The sequence below is a fragment of the Odocoileus virginianus genome, chromosome 2, assembly GCF_023699985.2.
Source record: "Odocoileus virginianus isolate 20LAN1187 ecotype Illinois chromosome 2, Ovbor_1.2, whole genome shotgun sequence".
In the NCBI taxonomy this organism is placed as follows: Eukaryota; Metazoa; Chordata; class Mammalia; order Artiodactyla; family Cervidae; genus Odocoileus; species Odocoileus virginianus.
Genome location: NC_069675.1, coordinates 85,516,286 through 85,532,156, shown reverse-complemented (window position 1 = coordinate 85,532,156; position 15,871 = coordinate 85,516,286). Strand labels below are relative to the sequence as shown.

Genomic DNA, 15,871 nt, shown 5'->3' with positions numbered 1-15,871 from the left:
GCTTGCTTCTAGGGATCTGGGATTATGGGGCTGGTTTAAAGAGTCCCTCATGGGGTGTTATTCTCCAGCCAGGTTAAGGCCTAACAGTCTGAGGACTAATTCTTAGGCCGTCACAGAATTTAAAAGATAGGAAGCCTTGGAAGGAAGTCCCAAGGTCAGGCAGGGTGGAATGGTGATGGTCATCACCCTGACCACAGGTCTGTTGCCCTCACTGTCTGCTGCACGCCGACGGGGCCAGTAGGTGCTGGGGTCTTGTCTCACCAAGCTTCACAGCAGCCCAACAGGGTTGCCTATTAGCCTGACACCCTCAGAGGCTAACTAATGTGCCCTGGTTTCCATCTCTGGTGGGTGGAAGGGCATGGACCAGGTCCCCCCCTCACCCCTGCAGTGTCCCACCCACTGCTCCTGGCTGGAGCCAGGCTGCTGCAGTGTTAAGACACATTGATTGTCTGGGATGGATCTTTGTCTTTGCTGTCTGAAATAGGCCATGTTCACGTGTGTGTGTGAGTCACTCAGCTATGTCCGACTCTGTGACCCCGTGGACTGTAGCCCGCCAGGCTCCTCTGTCCATGGGATTCTCCAGGCAAGAGTACTGGAGTGGGTTGCCATTTCCTTCTCCAGGGGGTCTTCCCGAGCCAGGGGTTGAACCCAGGTCTTCCACATTGCAGGCAGATTCTTTACCATCTGAGCCACCAGGGAAGCCCCACGCCGGATTCATAAGATGGCATTATTCTGTGGATTTTGTTTGATCTTGTTTTCATATCTTTTCTGGACCTCGGGCTCATCTGAAAAGAAGCAGAATAACAGACATGTGTAGACAACGCTCTGTATGTAAGACTTTATTGTGAAGATGCTGTATCTGGATTCTAAAATTTCCGGGTGGGTTATTGAGCAACTGCTGTCTGCGCCCCACTCTTCCTGGATGGGCTGTTAGTGGTCTCCTGAATCTGGCGTTCATGAGAGATGAGCACAACCCTGGGCATCGTGTTTCAGGAAAACACTGTCAGGATGGAATGCGGAATAGACCCGAGCAGTGTGTCCATAGACTCCTTGTTTAGCTGAATGTGGAAAGTTTTTTTCTCCTTTTTTTTTTTTTTAAAGAAATGCTAAAGATAGCTGCATTTCCTCTTGAGACTCACTTTTCAAGGCAAAAAAAAAAAAGGTAATGTGTGGCCAACCTAAAAAAATTCATACAGGAGTTCTGATGACATTGAAATTTGTTTTCAAGTGCTTATTTATTGAAATGCCATATATTCTTTGGTTTGGGGCAGTTTATTGCTTAAATATATGGCCATGTGACACAAAAGTCGGTATGTAGAGCTATAAATTTGATTAATTTGGACTCCTGAGGCTGTGAGCCTCTTCTGAAAACATTTTCCAGAGGGAATTTTGACAGAAACTGGCAGTTATTTGGGTTAGAAGAAAATGAACTTTCTATGACATTGAATTTAAAAATGCAGCTGGGTAAATGTTCCTACCTAATAATTTTAACTGTTGTTATTTCTTCTGTACTTTGACTTAGTCAAAGAAGTTTTTTTTTTTTCTTTTGCATAGTAATGAACCCAATTTGACTTAGGTTAAAAAAATATCTCTCAAAGCTATCACTTTAGAATATTTTGCTAACGTTGTGTTCAAAGCAGCAAAAAAATACAAAAAGGACTTGGACTTAATAGGAGCAGAGACCTGTTTGAATGGAATATGAAAATGTTAGACCCGAAACAGAGCTATTAATTATAGCCAGTCACTGAGTAAAGGCACTGGTCATAGCAAACACCCTCTTCCAACAACACAGGAGAACACTCTACACATGGACATCACCAGAAGGTCAACACTGAAATCAGATTGATTTTATTCTTTGCAGCCAAAGATGGAGAAGCTCTATACAGTCAGCAAAAACAAGACCAGGAGCTGGCTGTGACTCAGATCATGAACTCCTTATTGCCAAATTCAGACTTAAATTGAAGAAAGTAGGGAAAGCCACTAGACCATTCAGGTATGACCTGAGTCAGATCCCTTACAATTATACAGTGTAAGTGAGAAAAAGATTCAAGGGATTAGATCTGATAGACAGAATGCCTGAAGATCTATGGATGAAGGCTTTTGACATTGTACAGGAGGCAGTGATCATCCCCAAGAAAAAGAAATGAAAAAAAGGCAAAATGGTTGTCTGAGGAGGCCTTACAAATAGCTGTGAAAAGAAGAGAAGCGAAAGACAAAGGAGGAAAGGAAAGATATACCCATCTGAATGCAGAGTTCCAAAGAATAGCAAGGAGAGATAAGAAAGCCTTCATCAGTGATCAATGCAAAGAAGTAGAGGAAAGCAATAGAATGGGAAAGACTCTATCTCTTCAAGAAAATTAGAAATAGCAAGGGAAAATTTCATGCAAAGATGGACACAATAAAGGACAGAAATTGTATGGACCTAACAGAAGCAGAAGATATTAAGAAGAGGTGGCAAGAATACACAGAAGAACTATACAAAGAAGATCTTCATGACCCAGATAACCATGATGGTGTGATCACTCACCTAGAGCCAGACATCCTGGAATGTGAAGTCAAGTGGGCCTTAGAAAGCATCACTGTGAACAAAGCTAGTGAACTACTGAGTTATTTCAGATCCTAAAAGATGATGCCATGAAAGTGCTGCACTCAATACGCCAGCAAATTTGGAAAACTCAGAAGTTGCCACAGGACTGGAAAAGGTCAGTTTCTATTCCAATCCCAAAGAAAGGCAATGCCAAGGAATGCTCAAACTGCCGCACAATTGCACTCATCTCACACACTAGCAACGTAATGCTCATAAATATCCAAGTTAGACTTCAACACTATGTGAACCGTGAACTTCCAGATGTTCAAGCTGAATTTAGAAAAGGCACAGGAACCAGAGATCAAATTGGTGACATCCGTTGGGTCATCAAAAAGCAAGAGAGTTCCAGAAAAATATCTATTTTTGCTTTATTGACTATGTTAAAGCCTTTGACTGTGTGGATCACCACAAACTGTGGAAAATTCTTAAAGAGATGGAAATACCAGACCACCTGATCTGCCTCATGAGAAATCTGTATGCAGGTCAGGAAGCAACAGTTAGAACTGGACAGGGAACAACAGACTAGTTCCAAATCGGGAAAGGAGTACATCAAGGCTGTATATTGTCACCCTGCTTATTTAACTTATATGCAGAGTCCATCATGTGAAATGCTGGACTGGATGAAGCACAAGCTGGAATCAAGATTGCTGGGAGAAATATCAATAACCTCAGATATGCAGATGACACCACACCTATGGTAGAAAGCAAAGAAGAACTAAAGAGCCTCTTGATGAAAGTGAAAGAGGAGAATGAAAAAGTTGGCTTAAAACTCAGCATTCAGAACACTACAATCATGGCATCTGGTCCCATCACTTCATGGGAAATAGATGGGGAAACAGTGAGAGACTTTATTTTTTGGGGCTGCAAAATTACTGAAGATGGTGATTGTAGCCATGAAATTAAAAGACACTTGCTCCTTGGAATAAAAGTTATGACCAACCTAGACAGCATATTAAAAAGCAGAGATGTTATTTTGCCAACAAAGGTCCTTTTAGTCAAAGCTATGGTTTTTCCAGTAGTCATGTATGGATGTGAGAGTTGGACTATAAAGAAAGCTGAGGGCTGAAGAATTGATGCTTTTGAACTGTGGTGTTGGAGAAGACTCTTTAGAGTCCCTTGGATGACAAGGAGATCCAACCAGTCCATCCTAAAGGAGATCAGTCCTGAGTGTTCGTTGGAAGGACTGATGTTGAAGCTGAAACTCCAATACTTTGGCCACCTGATGCAAAGAGCTGAACTCATTTGAAAAGAGCCTGATACTAGGAAAGATTGAAGGCAGGAGGAGAAAGGGACGCAGAGGATGAGATGGTTGGATGGCATCACCAACTCAACGAACATGAGTTTGAGTAAACTCTGGGAGTTGGTGGACAGGGAGGCCTGGCGTGCTACAGTCCATAGGGTCGCAAATAGTTGGACTCAACTGAGTGACTGAATTGGAACTGAACTGAGCAAATTCTAGATGGGATCAGTGAAGCAGGTTTCAATTTGCTCTCTCCCTTTGAAGTCACCTTCAAATGAGGATGGTGACTGGTGGAAAAGTGGCAGTTTACATCATCCCCTGACAACATTTATTTACTTGAAAAGTGCTTTGGTCACAGTTCCAATACTCTCTCCATTTGTACGTCTCATATCAGAGCCTTATTTTAACTTGAGCGTCCACACTCTTCCACCCAGGGTCCTTGGGGAGCAGGATGCTGGGAGGGAGGTTCTGGGAGGAGGTCTTTCCTGAGCACTTCGTCTGCCAGCTGTAAGACCCCCAAAGCTGGGAGCCACAGGCTCTCTGGGAAGGCCCATCACTTGCTCACATGCCCCATGGCATTCACAGGAGTTCCTCTTTGGACACTGACCGTGCCATGCTTCAGGGTTTACTTACATTTCGGGGCAGTGGGAGTGGAGCAGTATCAGAAGGGATGAAGGACACACTGCCCTGCACAGCGTGCTTCTCAAAGGACAATTGTGTTTAAGAAAGAGGAACACCTTCTATAAGAGTCTTGGGCTTTTCGATGAGTAGGGCTGTTAGGGACTTACTTTATTTCTATTTATGTATCTATCTTTGAGAGGGGGAGCTAAGATTCGTCCCTTCCTCTTGTGCTCTGGCACACTTCTTGCTTTGTTTGACAATATATTATGTACAGATATGTGCATGTATGCATACTAGATACAATGTGTATAACATAACATATTGGCTATAATGTATCTAGTGTGTAGTGTATAGATGTGATCGTATACATATACTATACATAGTATATATAAATATATAGATGTGATCCTATACATATAGTATATATAAATATATAGATGTGATGGATAGATAAATAGGTCGATAGGCAGACAGACATTGATATGTATGATATACATCCTGGAAAGAAAAGCTGTGCTGTTGCCCAGTGTGGATCTTCCCGTTGGTCGGGTCCCATCTTGCACACCCAGCGGGCAGACTCCAGCAGCAGAGGGATCTTGTAGAATTTTAATAGACATCCGAGAGCAGAGCCAGGCTGTGCTCTCGGGGTGCGGGGTGCCGGCAGCACTAACGGAGGGGCTCTGAGCTGGCAGTTCAGTGGGGTGGGGTGTTTGCCCACCGTCTGCCGCAGGGACTCTCTCCCGTGGGGATGGGCAGTGACCTGTCACAGCTCCAAGAGAACACAAGTCACACGATGCCAGTAGTTACCATGGAAACCCTAACTAGGTCTCCTCTGCTGCTCACCCCATCCTGTAATCAGGGCTACACGTGCAGAGCTGAGAGGAGTGACCGGGAGATGCTGCCCAGCGGTGAGAGGCAGCAAGAGACCTTGGGAAAGCCGGTCCCCTCCTCGTGGCACAGGCTGCTGAGAGCAGGAAGGGGGCGCCGTGGGGACGGGAAGGACCTGAAATGGGCAGTGGTGTCCTCTTAGGGGCTCAGGCGGACCCGCACTGAAGACTCTGTCAAGTCAGCCAGGAAGCCGACCCAGCGGAGGATGTAGCTTATCTGCACGCGTCCTGCTGTCTTTGCAGGCTGAATGCCCACATCCTGCAGTGCCGTCCTTGGGGGGCAGTGCCTGTGGGGGGCCCCGTGATGTAAGTGAGACAGGTCCAGGCTCATCCAGCCCGGAGCCCAAACTGCTGGTAGAGAAATCCAGATGGGGGCAGGGGAGGGCCACCAGGTAAAAGGCACAGCACTCTGGGGGAGCAGCCTTTGGATTTCCTTCCCCCTCCCCACTGTGCCCCAGGCCACCCTTCATCCCTCCGTCCTTCTTTCTCCTGCCCCCTCAGCCCGGGAACCCACAGACCATTGTCCCCACACGCATGCATTTTCCCCAAAAAACCACCTCCTCAGATCTGACAGCCAGAAACAGTCTTATAAAAGCAAACACTTTCAGCTCGTGACAAGACCTCATTTTACACATTCACTCACCACTGAGGCCTCAGGAAGATTTTACCTTATTATCATGAACATCGATGAGAAAGTATCACATTTTCCTGGATGCCAGAGTTCCTTTGTATTAGCAAGTCTTCTAAACCTTCTGGTGGACCTATCAGTTTGATAGTTTTTGTGCTATTGATTGTGCTCAGTCGCTTTAGTCGTATCCGACTCTTTGCAACCCTAGGGACAATAGCCCACCAGGCTCCTCTGTCTATGGGATTCTCTAGGCAAGATTACTGGAGTGGGTTGTCATGCCCTCCTCTTCCTGACTTAGGGATCAAACTTGCATCTGCCTGTATCTCTTGCATTGCAGGCAGATTCTGTATCCACTGAGCCACCTGGGAAGCCCCTAGGTATTATTGATTAATTCACCTTTTTAAAATAGGGTAGGAGTCAGCCAACCATGGCTGGTGGGCCAAATCTGCCTGGCCCCTGGCTTAGCGTTGTAAATAAAGTTTTATTGAAACACTCCTTTACAGATCAACACAGCTGCCTTTGTGCTACCAAAGTAGAGCTGAGTAGTTGGATGGAGACCTCGTGGCCGTAAAGACTGAAATACTCACTGTCAGAATTGGATGATAAGGTGGTTTTCAGTCTGTTGGTACCCGACAAGAACTTGAGGGATGAATCTGGCTTCCAGTTCAGGGAACGTGGCAAACACATGCCTGTTGAGGGGCAACCCAGCCTGCCTGCAGCCCATGACAGCTACAGCCTGCTAGGGGTCCCGGTGTCTACACGTTCTGTCTCTGATGTGGGTGAACCGGCCTGCTCCAGCATTGGCCAGTCACATGGCCGAGAAGAGCCTTTCTTTGCTTCTAGGTTCACAGTGAAATACAGTCCATTCCTTCTCAAGAGTGACCCTGGTAATAGCTTGCAAATCAGTGGCCGACTTGGAGTCCTTTGCAAACACCCTGTAATCCTTTGGCCTCCTTGCCTTTTGGCCTGGCATCAGCATCCATGTGGGTTCCGGTTGAGTGCTCCCTCCCGCTTCCCAGCACTCAGAGTCCAGTCACACTGGACAGAGGGCCCACGGGACCCATCATCAGGCTCACTGTGGTGGGCGGGACAGCTCAGGACCCTCTATTTAAAGAAACGTGAGATGTGGACGCAGATGTGAAGGCATGCGAGTGTCACAGGGTCCTGTTTTTCAAAATCAGCTTTCTCACTAATTTCATTAAATCAGGCTCCACTTCAGAGGGAAAACCGGCTGTCGAAGAATGAATTTCACAGTCCTTAGCTCGGGGCTCTGATGTGAATTTGGGATGGAAACCGTTGTAGGCAGATGCGCCCTTTGATGAGAAGAGCCAGCCATCTCCTTTTCGTCTTATCCTTCCGTCCTTACCCAACATTTAGGGGTGTCCACAGCACACCCCGCCTGAGGCTGTGAGCCTTCAGATGGGCTGCTGTGGCAACGCTGTGTCTCAGGGCAGGCAGGTGGGGGCAGGAGGCACTGGCTGGACCATGGGGTTTCCAGAATGGGGCTCCAGAACCTTGAGGACTCTGGGGGTACTTGGGGGTTTGCTCTCCCCCGACTCGAGTGGGCTGGGGAGTGGGGAGTGGCTGGAGGGAGGAGGGGCACCCAGGTGGGTCCCAGATCCTAAAGAGCATGTTATGTCTGACCTTGATTTTCTTTTCTCCCTTAAATACGAGAAGCTGTGTGCTGACGTGTCCATCTGTCCTAAGCCCCGCCAGTTCCCTGGTCCTGCAGACTCTGACTCGCCCGTTTTTTCTCTTTGTGTCAGAGGTGCTCCTGGACCCCTGTCGGACTTGGTGCCCGGCGTCTACCTGCCAGGCGGTGTGCCAGCTCCAGGAGATGGGGCTGCACACCCCCCAGCTGGTCCAGTGCAAAGCCTGTGACACGGAGTTCTGCTCTGCCTGCAAAGCCAGTTGGCACCCCGGCCAGGGTTGCCCGGAGACCACGCCCATCACCTTCCTTCCCGGGGAGACCAGGTACCTTCCAGCGTGTCTTTCCTGGTCACCTTGTACTAACGAATGAAACAGAACCTGTTGAACTGGTGCACGCCTCACAGTGCAAGGGTCTCAAGCTTAGGAAGACCCCAAGGGTATAATCGTTTGGTGGTGGTGGTGGTTTAGTCACTGCGTCCGACTCTTTTGCGACCTCATGGACTGTATTCTGCCAGGCTCCTCTGTCCATGGGATTTCCCAGGCAAGAATCCTGGAGTGGGTTGCCATTTCCTTTTTCAGGGGATCTTCCTGACCCAGGGATCAAACCTGCGTCTCCTGCATTGCAGGTGGTCTCCTGTGTTGCAGGCAGAGGCTTTACTGCCATGCCACCAGGGAAACTTGTGTAATTGTTTGGAAGCTCATCGGTCTTCAGATAACCTTGTAAAGTAATGACATATTTAACCCTTACAGTCACTATGATGCTTGTGGAAGGTCCTGCAGTCAGAATGCATTCAAAATGCCAGAATTGACTCTCAATTTCAGTGACTCTCTACTCATGAATGCTTTAGGTTCTGCACAGTCTGCTCAGTTCTGTGGGGAATCACGTTCCCCTTGGTAAATGCTGTGGGTTCATACGATGTAGCGAATTCACCCCATAATTGGTGAATTTGAACCACTTCTTCAGATGACTCTGCATTTTCAGCTGACATGAAATTTAACAGCATGGGCTGGGTGTCCTTCTACAGTTAAACCTAGAAAGATACCTAGCTTGTCATTTTGTGAGCAGCATAGAACCCTCGCTGCCACTCACTGGGCACTTCATACAGGCTTGCCCTGCCCAGGGCCCTTCATGCATAACCCCATCTGCCACACTCATACCAACCAGCAGCTGGGTCTCAGAGAGGTTGCCAGCCAGCCCGTGTGCAGAAGAGCCACACTCAAGCTCAGGCTTCAGCCCGTCCACACTCACCCCCGTGACCTGCCCAGCCCTCTCAGGAAAACGATTTTGTACAGACGTCAAGTAGATCTAAGTAAGTGATTAGCATGTGTGTGTTTTTGACATTTTTTCCCCTTGATAATAACAAAAAGCATATCATGTATTATCAACCTTTTGGAAACTATACGAATATATGAATAAGGACATAAAATTTGACCATAATCCCATCACTCAGAGACCTCCCTTCTAAGCCTCTGCCCTGTTTTTCTTTGGTTTGTCTGTACACATCTAAATTTAGATCTGTGCTGACCTTGCTCATTCTTCCCCCCACCGTTGCTGATTCATTTTTTTTTTAATTTTTTTGGTGATTATTTTCCAGAGTTCGAGATTCTTTGGTTTTGACTTATTTCACTTAATAGCAGGTGACCTCATAACAACCCACTCCAGTATTCTTGTTTGGGAAGTCCGGTGGACAGAGGGGCCTGGCGGGCAGCAGTCCCTGGGGTCTTAGAAGGTTGGACATGACTGAGCACACACACAACCTCAGCCCCTCTAGTTGAGCTCGTGATTGTGGGGCAGCCCCTGCCAGCAGGTCACCCCGGAGCCTCCACGCACAGCCTGACAGGGTCTTTCCCGCTTTAGCTCCACTTTCAAGCTGGACGAGGATGATGCGCCCATCAAGCGCTGCCCCAAGTGCAAAGTCTACATTGAGCGGGATGAAGGCTGTGCCCAGATGATGTGTAAGAACTGCAAACACGCCTTCTGCTGGTACTGCCTCGAGTCCCTGGATGTGAGTACCAGTTGGGGCGGGGGGCTTCGTGGGGTGGGCCAGGCTGAGCAGGAGGCGTGGCCCAGCCACTGCACAATGACTCAGGGGATGCGCCTGGGCCACAGAAGTCATGCCGACATGTGTTCATTCTGTGCCTGTGAAAATACGAGCTCATAGGATGCAGTGGTGTCAAAAGACAGGAGTTGGTACGGGAGCTCCGAGAGCGCAGGGTGGGCTTCAGCCTGGGTTTTCAGGGAGTGGGTAGATCTCAGCATCTTAGGTTTCTGACTGTGAAGCTGTCTTAGCTTAGGCTGCTGAAACAGAATCATCCCCGCCATCAGGGAGCTGAAACTGGTTGCTGATCTCTTGGTTGTGGGGGCTGTACGTCTGAGTGCCGGTGGGCGTGGGTTCGGGACCCTCTTCCTGGTGTACAGGTGCCCGCCTTCCTGCCGTGGCCTCACCTGGCAGAGAAAGGACCCTCTGGACCCTTTCCTTTTCTTGCAAGGACACAAATTCCATCATGGGCGCTGCAGCCTCGTGACTTCATCTGAACCTGGTCACCTCCCAGAGGCCGCACTTTCAAATCCCACCACACTGGGCATTAGGGCTTCCTCATAGGAGCTGTGGGTGGTGGGGGGGAACACAAGCAATCCATCGCAGGGACCATTCCTGGAAGAGCAAGGATGAGAGGGCCGCGGATGCCCGGGATGGAGCAGTTGCTTCAGTGACAGTCGTGTCGCCTGCAGGGCCGAGGAGCATACGGACCCTCTGCCGTCTGTCCTCACACGGCCACCTTCTCACAGGTGTACCTCGTGATGTTTGTCTCACAGAGAGATCCTGCAAGGGCACCATGCCTGCCCCATCTCAAATCCCTGCCTTTGCTGGAACTCCCAGGCCTAAGGCAGACCATACTTCTTTCCAGCTTCCTGTTCACGTTCTCACCTGTATCAGGAGTAGGCATCTTGCTGACGTGATGACATTATGACTCCAATTTTATAAGAGTTTATTTTTACATCTGTTTCTAAAGTGTGTTATTGGCTTAGTCACATCTGACTCTTTGTGACCTCATGGACTATGGCTTCTGGAGAATGGGATTCTCCATGCCAGAATTCTGGAGTGGGTTTCCATTCCCTTCTCCAAGGGATCTTCCCGACCCAGGGATCGAACCCGGGTCTCTCGCATTGCAGGCAGATCCTTTACCATCTGAGCCACCTATGATCAAATAGAACTAATCATCTATTAAAATGATTGTAGTTGGTGACAGTCAAAGCCTATTGAATCATATGTCATAAAGGGATGGCTTTATATTTATCTGTCCTTACAGCGAAGGTGTGTCTGGGATGGACCCAGCCCATCCCATAATAGTATTAAGATTTAATTAGAATAAAAGGAGGTCAGAACGGCCCCGTGTTTACCTTAATGGGAGCTCACCTGTCTGACAGCCGCTCCTTCTCATCCTGTCCGTCTGCAGTCAGAGCATCATGTCTGGTTGAGTCTCCTATTGAGAGGTTATCGCAGGTGATTCAGCTTTATACATCCTTGCAGAGAAGGGTCAACTTGGGCCGCACAGGAGAAGGAGAAAGAATTCTTAACAGTGTGCAAAGTGGGAGAACTTTGAAAGTTTGCCTGTCCCAAGATAGACAGGTCTAGAGACTGTCAAGAAGAAAATGAATGTCTGTTTGAGATGGACGCTTGAATAAGCTAACAGGTCTGTAATTCAAAGGCCACCTATAAAAATATTATACAGATTGCTTCTTTCTGGTTTTTCCTTTTGAAAAGCCTGTTGCCCCTTTGTTAACTTTAAGTCACTAAAGGTATAGGAGATCTTTGTGTAACTGAACAAATCTGGGGAGTATATTGCCATCTTTCTGTCCTGGAGGTTTCCTTTCCCTTTCCTAAGCAAGTTTAATAAGTCACTTTGGCAAGGTTAATTTTCTTTAACTTAAAACCAATAATAGGTTTGTTCACTGACTTCATGCAATGGGGAGGGGATATTTAGAATGATATCTGAAGCATTACCAACTCCTTATGGTCTTCAAAGTCTATATGTATATGGTTTCTCTATGTATCATATATATATGTATATGTATATAGGGCTTCCCTGATAGCTCAGTTGTGGAGAATCTGCCTGCAATGCACAAGAACTGGGGTCGATCCCTGGGTCAGGAAGATCCCTTTAGAAGGGAATGGATACCCACTCCAGTATTCTTCCCTGGAGAATTCCATGGACAGAGGAGCCTGAAAGGCTTACAGTCCACAGGGTTGCAAAGAGCCAGACATGACTTAGCAACGAACACTTTTCAGTCTATACATAGTCTTTCTATATATTGGAAAGATCCCCTGGAGGAAGACATGGCAACCAACTCCAGTATTCTGGCCTGGAGAATCCTATGGACAAGGAAACCTGGCGGGCTACAGTCCACGGGGTCACAAAGAGTCAAACATGATTGAAGCAACTTAGCACATAGTCTTCTATATTATATAATTCTGTATATACTCTCTATATATCATACATAGTCTCCCTATATTATTTAAATATATGATATATAATTTTACACTTCACTGTATTTTTTTTTTGAAAACTGATCATTATTATATTATCTACTCTCTGCCCTGCAATTTCCCAATTCCTTATCAACTTTTCCTAAAAGGGAAAGGAAGTGAAACACTGGTTTTAACTACACATTATCAAACCTCCCAGTGGATTCTGGGGGGAAGTATTAGACGTGGACAGATACAGAGCCGGACTTCCAGAGAGACCATAGCTTTGCTGTGACCTCTCCTGCGACCTTGACATCCTCTCGGCCTATCTCCCTTGAGCCCAAAGCTGTTCCCTCTCTGCTCTGGTCTCTGGAGAGACACCTTGTCTGTCCGTCCATGCGTCCATCGGACTCAGTTCTAAAGCACAGTTCCTGCCAGCTAGAGGTCCCATTGTTTTCAGGCTCCCAGGGACCAAGGCAGCAATTTCCTCCTCGAAAGCCGGCATCCTCGAGGCTAGGAGTGTCCTGCTTTTCTCTGTGGATGAGCAGCTGCTGCCTGTGACCCTGTGGCCACAGAAAGCAGATCCTGGAGGACAGGGAGTCTGCTCTGGGGCAGTCAATTAAGGACAGTAGCCGGGACTCAAAGTAAGTGTGTGAACCAGGTCTGGAAGCAACAGCTCGTCCGGAGCGGAGACAGGGCTGGCCGGTCTCCTGTCCCTCCCGGGGAGTTTTCCTTCCCTGCACCAGCTCCTGAGCACCCATGTGCCTCACGGAGTTACCCCTCATCTTCCGCCACTGCCTTCCATCCTGGTCCTTACCTGCCCACCCAGCTGGGCCGGGCCCCCAGTCCTCCAAGGGAGGCCCTGGACCACACCCGCTCATCTGCTGCACTGCTGGCCCCGCAGTCACTACTTACAGTCGGGGGTACCCACTCACTTTCTTTCTTTTGGGGGCAAGTGAATCATTACTATATATGAAGTGCAGCCTCTATGCTTTGCTCTGCATACCTCTGTTACTTCATCCAGCCGTGCCCAACCTTTTTGGCTCCAGCGACCAGTTTCGTGGAAGATGGTTTTTCCATGCACGGTGGTGGGACGGTGGATGGTTTGGGGATGATTCAAGGGCATTACATTTATCATGCACTTTATGATTATTGCATCAGCTCCTCTGTAGATCATTAGGCATCAGATTCTGGTGTGAGAGGTGGAATGATTATTTCCTATTTTTAAGAAGCCCACGAAGGTTAGTGATCGTTTCCCAAAGCCCCAAAAGTGTGAGGAACAGACCCAGCATCCATTCTCGGGTCTCTCAGACTCCAAACCCCAGCACGTGGGTTAGACTGGCCTCTGTCAGGCAGGCCCGACTCAGTGGGACAGGAAGTCTCAGGCCTTCCGTGGTGGGGCTGCTCTGAGTTCACTCATTCATCTCTGAGCATCTGGCTGCTGAGCTCTATTGCCAGCTCCATTGTTTCTGCGTTCACCCAGGAGCTTGATGCGGCTCCTCTGGACAATGTGAAGGAAATGTTCACGCTCACCACCCACCTGGGTTCCTGGCAGGCCCTGTGGTGGTTATTCCCCAGGCCTTCATTCAGGAACTTACGGTGACAATGAAATCACTGTTACATTGTGAAAGCATCTTCCAGCGCTTTTGTCAGGGGGAAAGCTTTCGTTTCGTTCAGGAAACGTGCCGTGAGCGTCAACAGCCCCGCTCTGCATGAAGGGGGGACTGCCAAGTTGAGGCCGGCAGAGTCCGTGACCCCGAGGAGTTGGTGGTCCCCGGGTCGAGAAGCCCCTGGTAGCACTAGGTCCCTGTGGGTGGTGCTGCAAGACAGTGCGTGTGGGGTCTCCGGCAGGCCCTCCGGTGGTGGGGGTCGGTCCCTGGGTCAAGGGGCATTGAGGGTGTGGGCATAGCTGATGGAGAGTTCACTGACCAGGCAGAGGGCAGAGTGTGGGAGGTGGGCCACCTCCAGGGAAGAGGATGTGGTGAGGAAGGACATGAGCTGTACGTGGCCTGGGCCTGGCTGAGGTGGGGACTGTGATTGGGGTCTCCAGGCCGAGATGGAGGTTGACCTCCACCACAGGGGCTCATGGCCCCCAAGCACTGGTCCATGGCAGGTTGATGAAGCTCACACGGGGCGTCTATAACCCGGGCCCACCCTGGACCCGGAGTCAGGAGCTGCGGCCCCCGAGGGCTCCTGGTGACTGTAACGAGCAACAGGGTTTGTGCAGCTTTGCTGGAGGAGATCCCTGCAGACATCGCAGCTGGGCGAGACAGCACAGTTCGCCTTGTGTTTCAGAAGACAAATCCCAACAGTATCCATGAGCCTCCGGAGCAAGACTCTGTGAAGAGCAGCCTGGCAAAATGAGACCCCGGGTGAAAAGTTAACCTCCGTGGTATGTGAGTGGAAGAAAATAGAACGAGGAGTTCAAGGAAGAGACACTGCCCAGTGGACACAAGTCATTAGAAACGGCTTTGAGAAGACATCCCTGGCTGGCCGAGCCGTGTAGTCATCTCCGCCCGTGTTCTCCTGGACGGCTGAGGGGCTGGGACTGGGGGGTAAGGTGACAGGGGGCAGGCTGGGACCGCCCACCTCCCTGGAAGGCATCTCACTACCACCCCCTGAAACCAGAATTTCCTGCTGCTCCAGGGCCCATTCAGACTCCAGGAGGCTGACCTCTGAGGTCATCAGACTGGATGCCGGCGGTTCCCAGGACCAGAGGAGGGCTCCCGGGCAGTGCCACCCGTGGGGATGCTAATGGACACCACCGTGACCAGCTCTGCCCAGCTCCAAGAGGAATGGCTTCCTGTCTCAGAAACGCTGGCCCGGGCTTATTTGCTCTTCTCTCAGAGAGGTGCTCTGTTCACACTCTCGGTTGCATGAAGAAACAGCATGGGCCTCCCTTCTGTGCTGCTTGCTGAGCTGGTTCTTCTTGTGGGTGATAGGAGAGAAAACAGCCCCTCCTGTGAACGGAGGAGCAGAGGGGTTTGTGCAGAAAACAGCCTCCTGCACCTCGGTTCCTGCTTGCTGAAGTCTGGGTGCCAAGCTCCGAGCCGGCGATGTAGTTACCGAGGCTGACGTTGCTTCAGGGGCCTGACTCCAGGAGGCCCTGCTGGTCTGGTGAAGACTCCCAGGTGATTGGAGGTGGTGGTGGGGGTGGGTGGGTAGGACGTTTCCGCCAAATCAGAAGGGAGTCTCCTCTCCGTTCTAGACAGTCGGGGGGCACCGTGGACAGAAGACTGGTCTCCAGCCAGCTCTTGAGCCGTGAGAATGTTTTCTGGACTGAGAGGAGAAGAAGCACTTTCTGAGTGAAAAGGCTGGTGCTGGAGGCCACAGATGGACCGTACACACACCGGGAGTCATCTCATCTGGGAGTAATTCTGCCAGGGCGGCAGGAAGCCGGGAAGGCAGGGACTCCAGGGAAGAAAGCTCAGCCCTGGGTCTGCTGGCGGCTCCTGGAGCGGCCCAGCCTCTGACCTACTTCTTCAGAAGCCCTGCATCAGCGCGGATTCCTGAAGCCGGAGCCAGGCTTGGACCAGGGCCGAGGTGGGAGCAGGGCTCCCTCTCGTGGCCTGTGAGCCTTTGGTCACGGACGATGGAGGGGGGCCAGGAGGCCAGGTTGACCGCAGCCCCTTCTGTGAACTTGCTTCCTCTGCTGTTGTCCGTGTTCCCTCATTTTGAGTGTTTTTTTTTTCTTTTAACAATAAGGTTTATTTGGAATGCTGCTGCTGCTGCTAAGTCGCTTCAGTCGTGTCCGACTCTGTGCGACCCCATAGACGGCAGCCTGCCAGGCTG

General features: G+C 49.6%; 1 protein-coding gene across 11 annotated transcripts in view; it reads left to right on the top strand.

The window, feature by feature from the left end:
* The window catches only part of RNF144A (ring finger protein 144A), a 127,005-nt gene that overhangs the window by 98,542 nt on the left and 12,592 nt on the right, over positions 1-15,871 (top strand). For all 11 annotated transcript variants that reach the window (XM_020912071.2, XM_070451997.1, XM_070451952.1 and 8 more), the window contains 2 exons: positions 7,730-7,937; positions 9,472-9,619. In XM_020912071.2, the coding sequence (XP_020767730.1) occupies positions 7,730-7,937; positions 9,472-9,619 (356 nt within the window). The remainder of the gene's footprint in view (positions 1-7,729; positions 7,938-9,471; positions 9,620-15,871) is intronic.